Source organism: Giraffa tippelskirchi, chromosome 9 (genome assembly GCF_054371585.1).
Source record: "Giraffa tippelskirchi isolate mGirTip1 chromosome 9, T2T-mGirTip1v1.2.pri, whole genome shotgun sequence".
Taxonomy (NCBI): Eukaryota; Metazoa; Chordata; class Mammalia; order Artiodactyla; family Giraffidae; genus Giraffa; species Giraffa tippelskirchi.
In genome coordinates this window covers 20,541,247-20,555,963 of record NC_137283.1, presented here as the reverse complement: position 1 = coordinate 20,555,963, position 14,717 = coordinate 20,541,247, and the positions used below count along the sequence as shown (strand labels likewise).

General features: G+C 47.0%; 1 protein-coding gene and 1 long non-coding RNA gene across 9 annotated transcripts in view; one reads left to right on the top strand and one right to left on the bottom strand.

Annotated features, from left to right (window-relative positions):
* Nucleotides 1-14,717, bottom strand: part of LOC145520777 (uncharacterized) — a 204,587-nt gene that overhangs the window by 127,808 nt on the left and 62,062 nt on the right. The gene's annotated exons all lie outside the window — the stretch shown is intronic.
* BHLHE40 (basic helix-loop-helix family member e40) lies at nt 7,704-13,413 on the top strand. The gene is made up of 5 exons (XM_081528189.1): nt 7,704-8,033; nt 8,196-8,265; nt 8,523-8,630; nt 9,659-9,782; nt 11,087-13,413. Exons 1-5 carry the CDS (start codon nt 7,954-7,956, stop codon nt 11,941-11,943), a joined length of 1,239 nt encoding a protein of 412 aa, XP_081384315.1. The 5' UTR covers nt 7,704-7,953; the 3' UTR covers nt 11,944-13,413.

Sequence of the window (14,717 nt, the reverse complement as noted above, 5' to 3'; positions counted from 1 at the left end):
AGTTAAGAATCCACCTTGGAAAGCAGCAGATGTGAGTTTCATCCTTGACTGAGAACCAAGATCCCACATGCCATAGCGCAACTAAGCTTGAGAGCTGCAACTCCTGAACCCAAGCACTACAACTAGAGAGAAGGCCACACACCACAATCAAAAATCTCACATGCTGCAACTAAGACCCAAGGTTAAAAAGAGTATTACTGTAGAGAAAGAGGGAAATTTTTAATGAGAAAATAAAATTATCAAGAAGACCTATCAATCCAAAATGTGCAGGCAACTATGTAGAAAGTTCCAAGATGTATAAAGTGGAAGTTGACAGAAATGGACAAATCTACAATTATAGTTGGAGAGATTTTAACACTTCTATTTTGGACAAAAAAATCAGCATAGAGCTATCTTTGCAACTCCACGGACTGTAGCCCGCCAGGCTCCTCAGTCCATGGGATTTTCCAGGCAAGAATACTGGAATGGGTTGCCATTTCCTTTTCCAGGGGATCTTTCCACCCCAGGTATCAAATCCAGGTCTCCTGCATTGCAGGCAGACTGTTTACCATCTGAGCCACCAGGGAAGCCCTTATTTGAACAGCACTATCAACCAACTTGACACAAAGGCCTTGATAAAATATTGCACCCAACTACTACAGCATACATATTTTTTTCAAACCCACAGAAAACATTCATCAAGCTAGACTATATGCTCAGCAATAAAAGATAGCTTAATAAATGTCAAAGAATTAAAATCAAATTGAGGATACCTCCTGGCCCAAAACTAATAAATTAGAAACCAATATAAAAGGATGCCTGGCATCACAAACCTATTTGGACAAACTAAACTTTAAAATGTTAGTTGCTCAGTCGTGTTTGACTCTCTGCAACCTCATGGACTGTACCCAACAGGCTTTACTGTTCATGGGATTCTCCAGGCAAGGATACTTGAGTGGGTTGCCATCCCCTTCTCCAGAGGATCTTCTCAACCCAGGGATGGAACCCTGGTCTTCTGTATTGCAGGCGGATATTTGGAAAGACTGATTTTGAAGCTGATGTGAAGAGCCAACTCATAGGAAAAGACCCTGATGGTGGGAAAGACTGAGAGCAGGAGGAGAAGGGGGCAACAGAAGATGAGATGGTTGGATGGCATCATCGACTCAGTGGACGTTGAGTTTGAGCAAACTCCAGGAGACAGTGAAGGACTCGGAAGCTTGGCGTGCTGCAGTTCATGGGGTCACAAAGAGTCGGAAATGACCGAGTGACTGAACAACAAGTTAGTTAAAAAAAAAAATTGTGACAAGATCAAATACTGGTTGGGACACAGAGAAACTAGATCTCTCAAACATTGCAACTGGGAATGTAAAATGGTACAGCTACTCTGGCTACTAGTTTGTCATTTTCTTAAAAAACAAATGCACACTACTATATGAGGAATTATACTCCCGGGCATTTATCCCAGAGAAGAAAGCTTTTTGTATCTACACAAAAACATGTAAAAAAAGGTTCACAGTAGGTTTATTTCTAATAGCAGAAAAAAATGGAATGACTCAAATGTCCTCGAGTGGATGAATAATTAAACTGTGGCACATCTACAGCATGGAATATTACTCATCAATAACAAGGAAACTTCCTAGTGGGACTCCCTTGGTGGTCCAGTATCTAAGACTCTGTGCTCCCAATGAGAGGGCCTACCCAGGCCGGGTCCATTCCTGGTCAGGGAACTAGATTCCACGTGCAGTAATGAAAAGATCCCACATGCCACAACTAAGACTAGGCATAGCCAAATAAGTAAATGACAAAAAAAAATTTTTTTTTTAAGAGAGACTTACTATTGATACACATGACCTCTTGGATGGATCTCAAGAGATTTACACTGAGTAGAAAAGAATTCAACCTCAAACAGTTACATACCACAGGATTCCATTTTTATAACATTCTTAACATGATATTACAGATACAGAACATTCTAGTGGTTGCCAGACACTAGGAAAGGAAGAAGAGACGGGAACAGATCTGATAATAAACAGGCAGCAGCAGGGGACTTTGCTGTGATATGACAGTTTTGCATCTTGATGAGGTGGTTGTTACACCAATCAACGCGTGTGATAAAACTGCATAGAACTATACACACAGACACAAATACACACACACAAGTGAGTGCAGGAAAACTGGTAAAAACTGAAAACTCTCTGTAGTTTGTATGTATGTTAATTTCCTTGTTTCAATATTGTGTTATAGTCATGTAAGATGTTACCATTGGGGGAAACTGGGTGAAGGATACATGCAACTTCTCTATATTATTTTCATAACTTCCTGTGGCTCTCTAATTATTTTAAAAGAAAAAGGAAAAAGTTATCTGGAAAATTTATAAATATTTGAGAATTAAATGATATCCTTCTAAATAACCTGTGAATCAAATAAAAGTCACAAAGACTAATAAAACATATTTTGACCTGAATGATAAGGAAAATACAAATACTAAATACTGTGGAATGCTGGGAAAGCAGGGCTTAGAGGAAATTTTCTAGCTTTGGATATTTATAATAAGAAGAAAGGTTTAAGATCAGTGATAATATTTTACATCTAAAAAAACTAGAAAAAGTAGAACAAGTTAAATATAAAATAACCAAAAGAAAAGGAATAAGAAAAATAAGAGGAAATCAATAAAATATAAGATGAACAGACAGCAGAGTAAATCAATAAATTCAAAATTCTGAATAATTGCAAACATTAATATAATTGATAATTCTCTTGGTAAGATGATCAAGAAAAAAAAGAAAAAGTAACAAACATTTTAAGAGAAGTAAAAAAAGATTTGTCACTATAGACTACATAAACATTAGAAGGATAACACTATCCAATATACTGACAACTTTAAAGGAAATAGACAAATTTCATGAAAAAAAATTTACCAAAGCTGATAAAAGAAGAAATAAAAATTTTAAATAGCCTGAAATCTATTAAAATGTATTCATGGTAAAAGCATTCCCCCCTCAAAAAACCTCTAGGCCCAATGAGTACTATTTAAGAAAGAAATAGTACCAACCCCACTCAACAACTTTCAGAAAAGAGAAAGGATATTTCCCAAATTGTTTTATGAGGCTGGCATTACTTTGATACTAAAACCTGACTAAGATTACAAAAAAAAAAAGAGAAAAACTACAGGTAATTACCCTTCACAATCATAGACATGAAAAACCTTAATATGTATTATTAGCTAATTAAATCTAACAATAAAATAAGGATAACACATTTATCACGATAGGCTTACCTCAGGAATTCAAGGTTGACTGAACACTAAAATTGTAATTCATGATATTAACAGAATGAAAGAGAAAAGCCACATGACTGTTTTGTTGGATGCAGAAAAAGTATCTGATAAATTCAATATCCTTTTATGATAAACTCTCTGAGCAAACTAACAATAGCAGAAAACTTCCTCAACTGAATGAAGGAACTAAAGCTCACCAACACATAACATGATGCATATCAACAAAACTCTGAATATTTTACTCCTACAATTGAAAGGAGACACCATTTGAACTCATTCATTTGAATACACCATTGAACTCATCCAGGACCAGAAGCTTCATTTAACATTTCTATAAGTGATCTGGAAGATCTGCAAGTGTGTAGATTCCATTGACATCTTTCTGGTGGGGACAAGCCAAAATGTCAGCACTCTCTCTATTGCAGAGCATGTTTCCAAATTGTTGATCAGGATGTATTGGTGGATCGAAAACTCAAGTTAGTAAGTAAAGACTAGACAAGACTAGAAAATGTTAGAATGAATATATCAAAGAGAAATTATTTTGTAAATTTTTTGTCTGAAATCCATTAGGCTGGCTTTTTCCTAAATGGTTTAACTTTTTCTTTCAGTGAGCAATGGCTGCTCAGAGTACGGGAAGGAGAATAGTGGTCGTAAATATTGGTAGTGATCCCAACCAAATCTTGGCTGCCCTGTGTTTCAATATACTTCTGGGAGTGTGTGTGAGTGTTTGTACATGTTGAGTCATGATGTAAAATGTATTTCTGTGAACTGTGGTAGAAAAAAAATTGTGAGACTTCATCAACTTGCAAAAAGTGATGATATGTGTATGTGTGGATATATGCAGGGGTCTGTGGGCTCTAATTTTCTGCTAGGAAGGCCCTGCCTAACTATTTCCGACACACAGCACCAGACCACCAAAATGTTGAGGCTCACTAGTAAAGAAAAATCTTGTCCTTACTTGTCCAAAATTATGTTCTCTGTACACTGAGAAGAAACAAAACAGAGGCAAAGGCTACAAAGTATCAGGATTACCCAGTGCAGCTGCCCAGTGTTGCCTTGCAACACTCTAGAGGATGCTTTCACACAGACTGCAATGTGAATGGCGCCCCCTGGAGTTGAGCAGTGCACAACCCCAAGAACCCTACCAGGCAGCCTCAAGTATAGTGATTAAGAGCTCAAGCTTGGGAGTCCAACAAACCTGGGGTTCAATTCCAGATCTAATCTCAGGCTATATAACCTGAGGCAGGTAATTTAACCTCCCTGAGCCTCAGTTTCCTCAAGAGGACACATTATATATTCCTGGACTTAGTTCAGTGCCCAGCACATTGTGGTTCTAAATAAATGTGTTAAATAAACATAAAAATGAGCTAATAACTGCCCAATAAGGTGCCGGTGAGAAGTAAATGACCATGTACAATGTTTTTACGTTCAGTCTAAAAACTAGCACATAGTAAGCCCTAAATCAACTATCTACAAAAGATGACAAACTGAAATATTAAGATTATTCAGGATGAAAAGATGCATGAGGAGAAGTAATTCTTTTGTTTAATTCAATAAAAAAATAATCATGAACTTTGAGAGAAGAGAAACATTAAAAGCCATATAACCTGGGTACAGTAGCACTTTGATAAGGTGGGGATAATCCTTGATGCTTGAGAGTACGTTTGGAACAAACAAAACATAGGAAATGATCCATTTTGCTCTTTTCCATTGTAGGTCAGGTAAGGGCAAAAAATATAGATAACTTCAAAGCATTCTAGGAATGATACTGAGCTCTGAGCCATGGAATCTGAACTGTTTGGGTTCACTCCTGGTTGGGGGGGTGCTGGGGGAGAGTGACCGCTGGGGGGTATGTGTTCCATCCTTCCCTGGTACTCATTTCCTGGTGGAACTGTGGTTCAGACGCAGTCATGACAAGGCTTCATTCACCCCTATTAAATTCTCACAATGGAGCAGGTCACCCTAGACTGAAAGCACAAACCCAGAACCCACTCCTGTCCCCTCCTGCCTGTGGTCCTGCTTGTCCCCTTCCTCACAGGAAGCCTCATCGCCTCGAGAGAGATGGCTGACAACAAAAGCCAGCAAAATTACGTTCCAGGACAGAGGGATGCTGAGCCCCCAGGCGAGGTCACGCCAGTCAGCACTTAGAAAAGGAGGCACTTCTCACACTTGCTAACGAGTTTGACGCTTGTGAAACATAAACAGGAAGTGGGAGCTCTCCAAATCGACCTGAAGGAAATCCACTCCCAGTTTGGTCAACGTGTGAATCCCAGTTCTCTAGGTTGTCAAGGACACTGCCAATTAAGACTGAGCCCACCCCTACCCGCCCCCTCAACTGCACCCGAGGCTGATCTTCACCAGGTCTCAGCACTGACCCCGTTTTTTGTTGTTGTTTTTCAATCCTTCCCACAGCCAGGTCACTCGGCAGCGGGGTGACTGACCCGAGGCGCGGTGGGAAAGGCTCACAGTCATCTCTCAACTCCCCGAACTTACAGGGCAGGGCAGCACAGAGGTCAGTGAAATCCCCAGCCAGGCCTTATTTTAGTCATGAATTTCCACTGGCTCCCTCCTCTGACAGCATCAGCGCTGCTCACAGAGCGGGCTTGGAGTTTCAGCTGTTTTCCCTGCTCCAGGCAGACTTAGAAGGTCACAGAGGCCGGTCTTTTCCGGGGGAGTAGGTGGGGGCCTCGGGCGGCCTCAGTGAGATTGCAGAGATCTGGGGCCGCTTGGAGGAGGCCCTTCTGCCCCAGGCTCCGGGCGATGGGTTAACGTCTCCCCTCTCCTCCTCTGTCCAGACACTGTGGTTCACATTAAATTTTTAAAAAGAATATTTTTTAATACCAAAAAAAATTTTGTTAGGCCCACACTTTCTATCTTTTCTTCTCCCTTCTCTCCGCCAGCAGCACCGATAGAATTTTCCCAGTACTGCCTTCCCTTCGTTTCCCAGGGTAAGCCCTTATCAGAGTCAAGAGCAGTATCTGTGTTCGATTCACCTACAGTGTATCTAGCAGCATATAAGCACAACGCCTGGCACAGGGTAGGGGGCTCAACCAACGCTTGTCGAGTGAAGAACGCTAAGACGTCAGCGTGATGGGCAGTTTTTCCACGTCGCTCTTTTCCCTCCTGCCCCGGGTGCAGACCGCACACTGCGCCGCAGAAGTCCCCGGCAGGAGGGAGATGGCCGACCCCGACCCCCGGGGACCCGCGGTGCGCTCGGGGGTCTCGGTCACCGGCCGGGGCAGAAGGGCTCGCAGTCAGGAGCACTGCGGCCCAAGCCCGGGCCAGGTGAAGTGTCACGCCCCGCGCTGCCGCAGGGCAAGCGCCGCGGCCGCGGTTGTGTAACGTTGCAGCCCAAGGGGAGGGGACCCGGGTGCCTCTGCTCCAGTCGGGGCGGAGGAGAAGGAAACGCAGGCACCGCGCCCGGTCTCTTTCTGTGCTTTATCAGCCCAAGTGGGGGCCGGGGCGGGGGGTGAGGGCGCCGGGGCACCCCAGGGGGTGCGCAAGTGGGTGTCCGCCGGCACGCAGCCTGCGCCCCGGGAGCGCAGCTCCAAGGGAGCCAGGGACCCGCGGCGCACAGCCTAGCGGGTCAGGTGCGCGCAGCGTGCTCCACGGCGGCCTCGCCTGCCCCTGCACTTGGCTGCCAGCCCGCTTCCCATGGGGTGACATCCGCCCCGCCCCTCCTCGGCCCCTCCCCACGGCGGGCGATTCCTGGACTCCGGGCTGAGGGGTGGGGGCAGGGAAGCCGGCGCGGAAAGAAACCCCAGCCTCTGGGGAAGGCAGGGGGGCCGGGCGACTCCCTCCGCTGCGCGCTGGTTCCTCCGAGCGGGCCGCGCGCGGGGAGGGGGGGGCGGGGAGGAGGAAGAGGGTTGGGCTGGAGCGAGCGAGGGGATATTCCTCTCCCGGCTTGAGTCAGCTGCGGGCGGATCCGTCCTCCCCCGTTCCCTCCCAGGAGACGGGAACTTACTTCATTTCCCTGGGGCAGGTTCGCCCACGTTACCAACCTCCCCCCACAACCTCCCCGGCTCCCTGGCCCCTTCCAGCTTCCGCGCCCCCCGCCCGGCTAAGGCAGGACCCGGACTGCCCTGCCAACCCCCTCTTCGGGGAAAGGCAGCCGCAGACACCTGGGGGCCGGGGCTGGGGGTGGGGGCTCCCTCGCAGCCGCCGGAGCGTTGTCCAACACGTGAGACTCATGTGATGAAGCCGGGGGAGGGCGGGCAGGTCGCTCCTTCCCTCCCCGGCAGCGGCCAGACGTGCCTGGAGTCACAGGGTAGAACACGTAGCTCCAACCCACCCACTCTCTCCCATTTAACCCAGCCCGCAGCCTCTCCATTACTCCTCGGCTCCCCCCCCACCCCCCCCACTCCGCCCTAACCGCCCCCCCCCCACCTCGAGCTCCCTCCCGCCTCCCCGCCCGCCCCACTTCTCATTCACTTGGCTCGCACCGCGCAGACGGCGCTGGGAGCACACACCGCCAGTCTGTGCACAGAGCCGGAGCCAGAGGCCGCGGGTACACCATGCACGCCCCCAACTGAAGCAGCACCTCAAAGCCGCAGCTCCTCACAGCCCAGCGGATTTCAGAGAGCTCTGACTCAGAGGAAGCCCTGCGGAGAGACCCCCGAAACCTCCTCCACGACAGTCCTCACCCGACGCTCCACCACTGCAGACAGGAGCGCAGAGTGGCCCCGGCTCGCAGCGCAATGGAGCGGATCCCCAGTGCGCAACCGCCCCCCACTTGCCTGCCCAAAGCGCCAGGACTGGAGCCCGGAGACCTACCAGGGTAAGTTGGCACCCCTGGCCCCTTCAAGCCTCAACTCCAGTCCTGCCTTCTGCGCGGCTTTCAACTCCCAAGTAGTTCTGGGTGCATCCGGGGGTTCTTGCCAGTCAGGGCTCCTGCAACCGATGCGCAAGTCATGACCCTTCCTCGTCCCTCTCCCTGCAGGATGGATTTTGCCCATATGTACCAGGTGTACAAGTCGAGGCGGGGAATAAAGCGGAGCGAGGACAGCAAGGTAAGAGCACCGCGCCCCTGTGGACCCCAGCCCCTCGCACGCGCTGTTTCCAATAAAAGTTTTCTCACTTTAAGGTTGGAGGGGTGTATGCAAGGTGTGGGCCCTGTGCCTCTACTGAGTGGCTTGGAGAAGGGGCAGAGGGGGTTCTGGGTGTGACTCTGCTCCGCTGCCCGGACTCCTCAGCCGCGGGGTGGGGACGGAGAAGCGCTTCTCACCTCCTTCCTCCCGTGCCCACCATCGCTCCGTGCGCTTTGCAGGAGACCTACAAACTGCCGCACCGGCTCATCGAGAAAAAGAGACGTGACCGGATTAACGAGTGCATCGCCCAGCTGAAGGATCTCCTCCCCGAACATCTCAAACTTACAGTAAGTGAGAAGCTGGCCCCTCTCCAAACCAGCTCCTCTGCCCAGAGGGCGGGCGAGGGTCACCCGCCGCCTGCAGGCTCCGCCAGGAACTGCAGACCAGATGGCTGGATCCTAGCTAGTGGCTGGCTCTGTTTGGGGGGTACCCTTCTCCAGTCTCAGAATTTTCTGGCAACCTCGTGGAAATGAGATAAGAATCATTTGTAGTTGTCCAGCTTGGCACGAACACCAGCTGGCCATCCTTTGCTAGAGTTTAAGGCTTTCGCTTCTGATGATTCTCGGGGTTCTCCTTTTCCCACATTGAACAAATCCAGCAACCCACTATTTTTTTTTTTTACCCCCTTCCTCGCATCCCTTTTTAAAATAAGAGGACTTGTTTTGATGTGTCATTTGTTTTACATCCTGTCCTTTCTTGGCGATCGTCAATAGCTTACTAGCTTGGCAGCCTTTGGTTGGGGAAAGAAGAAAAAAATAGCATTTAGGGGAAAAAATAGTATTTAGGAAGAAAGAAAAAATCGTAGATGAGCTAGAAGTTATGACAGGGTGTCAGGAAAGAAACTAGGGAAAGCCTCTTGGCTGCCAGACACAGTAGAAGTCTCTACTAGGGTTGACACCACTGCAGAGAAATGTTATCTCCGGATTCCCCTGAGTTAAGGTCAGCAACGGCTGCTGGAAAAATTTATCTGTCAAAGCTTTCTCCTGAGCTAGCTGCTGCTTCCAAAATGCCTCCAAAGATGGGGGACACTTGTTTGCTGTCCTCTAATTAAAAATATATGCATATATACATATTTTTAAACATCATCTATAAACTTAAAACTTAATTTAGCCAACCAGGAACGGTTTTTTTTATCCTCCTTTAGAGACATTCAGTCGTGGTGGTTTAGTCGCTTAGTGTTGTCCGCTTAGTGGTGTCCGACTCTCACGACCCCATGGAGTGTAGCCCAGGGGACTGACAAATCTCATGGCTAATTAGTATCCCAGAGGTGGGGCTTCTCTGAGCTCACTGCTGATGGAGGCTCTTTTTATTCCAGACTTTGGGTCACTTGGAAAAAGCAGTGGTTCTTGAACTTACCTTGAAGCATGTGAAAGCATTAACAAACCTGATTGATCAACAACAGCAGAAAATCATTGCCCTGCAGAGCGGTCTGCAAGCTGGTGAGTACCCTGTCTGGCCATCATCTCCTTAGAGTTGTAGCACAAATAAGAGAGCCTGTGAGCTCAACATCTGGTATAAGAAACATTCTTGCAACAAATTGCTTATGCACGTTAGTTGGTGGAGATGCTGTTTTATCTTTCCTAAAAGGTCAGACTTTTCATTTGGAATGCTGCTGTGTGCCACCTGGCATGAATACATATTAGTCAAATGGTAAACTATTTCTGTGGCATTTTGGCTTAAGGGTTTCTGGGGTTCTGGGAGTCCCCCCCCCACTTTGAAAATGCCAAGGCACCTATAATTTGCATTGTGGGTGTTTTACAGTTGTTCTCCTTAGCCCTGTTTCATTGGAGAATAAATCATGGGTATGCCCCAGCGTTTTAGTGTTTCTCCACTTCCTTATCCCTCGGTGTGTGGTATGAACCTGGCAGGATGACAGCAGTAGTTTTTCCTGCATTTCATGTGGTTCCCTGAATAGCCACTAGGTATCTCGGTGAATTACACAATCTAACGAAACCACTGAAGTTTCATCACCCATTTCTACGGACTTCCAGAGAATCACAGTCATCTAACCGTCTGGTCTCACCCATTCCAAATAATACTGTACAAACGAGGGAGAAATTCCTCTACCCACTCCCTCATTCTTCTCTGCCCTGCTTTCCAAACTAGTACAATGAGAGTCACAAAAACCTAGCAAGTCGTTCTGCCAGTTGCTTCATTGAAAACAGAAAGATGATCATACCTAACTTCCTGGGGATCATGGATAGACTACATGAGAAAGACCTAGAAACAGCCTTTAAATATGGCAGCATGACTGCAACTTGTATAAGTCATTGAAAATAAGCGTACTTTAGCTGATATGGTTCCTTCATTCTCCTTTTTTGACTGTCTGGTCACTGTCCATCTCGCTATGGTAAGATGATGTTCTGTAAATTGACTCTGGTTATGAGCACACTAGGATGATTATGGCTGTGTCACTTATAATGAAAACTCAAGAACTCCTTGTAACTGCAACAAGAGGGGGAGCCGTCTGTCTCTATTAAATGTGGTCTATGCCTATGATATTATACAGCTATTACAAATCATATTTTATCTCTGAGAGGTAGAATTATGGGTGATTTTTAGTTTATTCTTTATACTTTCAGTGTAATTCAAATTTTCCCTGACCATATTACTTTTGGAGTTAGAAACACAATCAGCAAATGCTATTAACAAAAAGGAAAGCCCGGGGGTCTTTGGAACATAGGTATCCATGTGAACCACAGGGCCTTCTGAAATGTCTTCCTTTGGATCTGTGTTGATCCAGGTGATCTGTCGGGGAGAAATGTGGAAGCAGGTCAAGAGATGTTCTGCTCAGGTTTCCAGACATGTGCCCGGGAGGTGCTTCAGTACCTGGCCAAGCATGAGAACACTCGGGACCTGAAATCTTCACAGCTTGTCACCCACCTCCACCGCGTGGTCTCCGAGCTTCTACAGGGTGGTACTTCCAGGAAGCCATCAGACCCAGCCCCCAAAGCAATGGACTTCAAGGAGAAACCCAGCTCCCTGGCCAAAGGCTCCGAAGGCCCAGGCAAAAACTGTGTGCCAGTCATCCAGCGAACTTTCGCCCACTCGAGCGGCGAGCAGAGTGGCAGTGACACGGACACAGACAGCGGCTACGGAGGAGAATCAGAGAAGAGCGAGCTGCGTGCCGAGCAGCCGTACTTCAAAAGTGATCATGGACGCAGATTCACCATGGGAGAAAGGATCAGTGCTATTAAGCAAGAATCCGAAGAACCCCCCATGAAAAAGAGCAGAATGCAGCTCTCTGATGATGAAGGCCCTTTCACTAGCACTGACCTGATCAGCTCCCCGTTCCTGGGCCCACACCCACACCAGCCTCCCTTCTGCCTGCCCTTCTATCTGATCCCACCGTCAGCAACTGCCTACTTGCCCATGCTGGAGAAGTGCTGGTACCCCACGTCCGTCCCCGTGTTATACCCGGGCCTCAACGCCTCTGCCGCAGCCCTCAGCAGCTTCATGAACCCAGACAAGATCTCGGCCCCCTTGCTCATGCCCCAGAGACTCCCCTCTCCCCTGCCGGCCCATCCTGCTATCGACTCTTCTGCCCTGCTCCAAGCTCTGAAGCAGATCCCCCCTTTAAACTTAGAAACCAAAGACTAAACTATTTAGGGGATCCTGCTGCTTCGCTTTCCTTCCTCCCTACTTCCAAAAAAAACAAAAAATGTGTTTGTGAGTGCAGCGAGATTGTTCCAGTGTGTATGCCAAGATCATCTGAGGCAGGGAGAGAAGATTCAGGTGTGTGTGTGTGTGTGTGTGTGTGTGTGCGCGTGTGACTGTGCATTGTGTGTTGGTATGGGACGTTAAAGCTCCTTTGGGCGTAGGGAACTCGTGAAGGATTGCCTGACATCAGGAGACTTAGCGGGGATTGTCTTAGACCTCTGGGCCTTTCCCCTCCCAGAGAGTAGCCCCCTCTGATACAAAGCAGCTGAATTTCCAAAAGCTGCAAAGTCTTGGTCTGTGAGTCAGTCTCCACTTTGGGAGCCGGGTCTGTGGCTTTGAGAAAAAGGTACTTTCAAAAGAGGGCTTTCCAGAGTGCAGTTCCCAGCCAGCTCAGATGACCCCACCCTTCTCCCTTCTGTTGTCGCCGTGATTCACCGTATGGGCAGAGGGCAGCCAGACTGAGCTTTCTCCAAAGTGGTGAGGTAGCAGACACTGGCATAGCACGGTAGTGGTTTGGGGAGGTTTCCGCAGGTCTGCTCCCCACCCCTGCCTCAGATGAATAAAGAGAATGTAGGTCCCTACTCAGGCTTTCCTAGTGACTCGCTTCCTAAGGAACTGAAACGGGCCCCCTGGTGCAAGCCTAGCTGCCAGGAGAGGAGGGAGGAATCCCCTGGGCCTCTGGCGCCTGCTTCTAGTCTCACCTGGAAACTAGCCTCGCTGTCCAGGGAACCAAACCAGGGTCTAAGAGATGCAGGCACCTGCTTGCCAAGCACCCTGAAGTGCAGAAAAGCTGAGTAATGAATTGAAATTTCAGCAAGCAAAGCCAGACTCGGTTATCAGCTCTAACCTAAAACTCCTTTTAACCAAGCTTAGCTTCTTAAAAGCCTAACCAGCCCTTGGCACAGCAAGACCCTTTCTGCAGGCTAATTCCCCTCGCCCAATAGCACATGGAGTGTCCTTCCTGATAAAAACGATTCTGTCTCCTTGAAAAGATGTTTTATTTTTGGTCCAGAGTACTTTTCTGACTTGTCCAGCTAGCCCTGCACCAGCTTTTCGAAATGCACTATGCTTGATCGCTGATTGTGTTCTTTCTTTTCCTGTTTTTATTTTGGTATAAAGTTGTTGCCTTTATTTGTAAAACTGTTATAAATATATATTATATATTAAAAAGGAAAATGTTTCAGATGTTTATTTGTATAATTACTTGATCTACAAAAGTGAGAAAAAATGAATGTATTCCTGTTTTTGAAGAGAAGAATAATTTTTTTTTTTCTCTAGGGAGAGGTACAGTGTTTATATTTTGGAGCCTTCCTGAAGGTGTGAAATTGTAAATATTTTTATCTATGAGTCAATGTTAAGTAGTTGTTTTAAAATACTTAATAAAATAATCCTTTTCCTGTGGAAGAGAAAGATGGTCTCCTGCATTTTTAAAATAACTATAAAGGGTGTGATATGGCTGTCTCTTGCTCTCCCCTCTTAACTGAAGACAACGACTAGTTAACCTTGGTGTAATTTCATTCAGCTTTTCCTGTGACTCGTATTCAGACAGAATAAGCTTAGTCAATTTAGTAGGTAAATATTTGTTTCATTGTTTTCTTAAAGTAACCCCTGCCAGATGTTCACAATCGCCCTACACCTCTTTGCAAAGTTCAGCAAAAAAGCCTATGTTTCCCCAGTCTGCTTTTGTCACGGTTCTTAGAACTTGACAGAAAATCAGCATCTGAAATCATGGGCCTCAATGTCTGGGGAGCTTGCTGGAGGGGTAGGCACATTGAAAGAAGATTTAATGGATTATTATGCAATAATAATTACTGCTGGGGATAGCACCTCTGCCAAGGCAGTCTAACTTTTTCAAGTTTAGCAAGGTCTAATGGATTTGCCATATCCTGTCCTATTGCTGCTGAAGGCAACATTCCATGATTATTTTCTACATCCTTCCTGGACTTCCTCTCACTGGGTGTGTTTGTGTGTGAATGAATATTGGTGTTCCTTAGTCAAGTGCTCTTATGAAAAAGAAAAAAAGAAAAAATTCCATGGGCAAAGAACTGGGAAATGACCAGGTCAATGAGTGTTTCTTCCTGCCCCTTTCTCCCTCTCAGAGGTGTCCTGATGTCTCCTGATGGCCAGTGCCCAGCTCACCACACTTCAGATCCCCAAGCATCTTCCAGAACCCTCCGGCTGTCTGGAGCCCATGCAAGGAACCTGCCCCCAGGGAGTTAGCCAGGCAGAGACACCACCTGCCCTTGGTGTCTGTTTGCTTCAAATGTCACCTTCCCTGTCTGCTGATGAGCCAGCAGTCGAGAGGGAGCATTGCCTGGCTTGAGTGAGATGTCCCCAGGCAGCATGTGTCTTGGCAGGAGTCAGGAGATGAGATGGTGGTCTGATCAATGAACTGGCCGCCTGGCATCTCCCCCCTCACTCCTGTTTTTGATTCACTAAAAGAGGACTCTGAGCCCTGTCTGACACATCCTATAGCAAGCAAACAGCAAACTGTACCAGCCTCTTTCTCCCAGCAGCTTAGGGACTAGTCTCTTGCTTATTAAACTCTGAATTACCCTGTGAGTTGCTAAGCTTTTCTGGCTAGACGTTTTTGGGTAAAAAGCTAAACAAATCAAGTTTATCTTGGGGATGGAGCAGGGGGTTGAAATCAAGGCCAGACTTCTCTTTGCCTGTCCCCCTCTCCTCCCCAGTCGGTGACTCAAGGGAATAGCTGT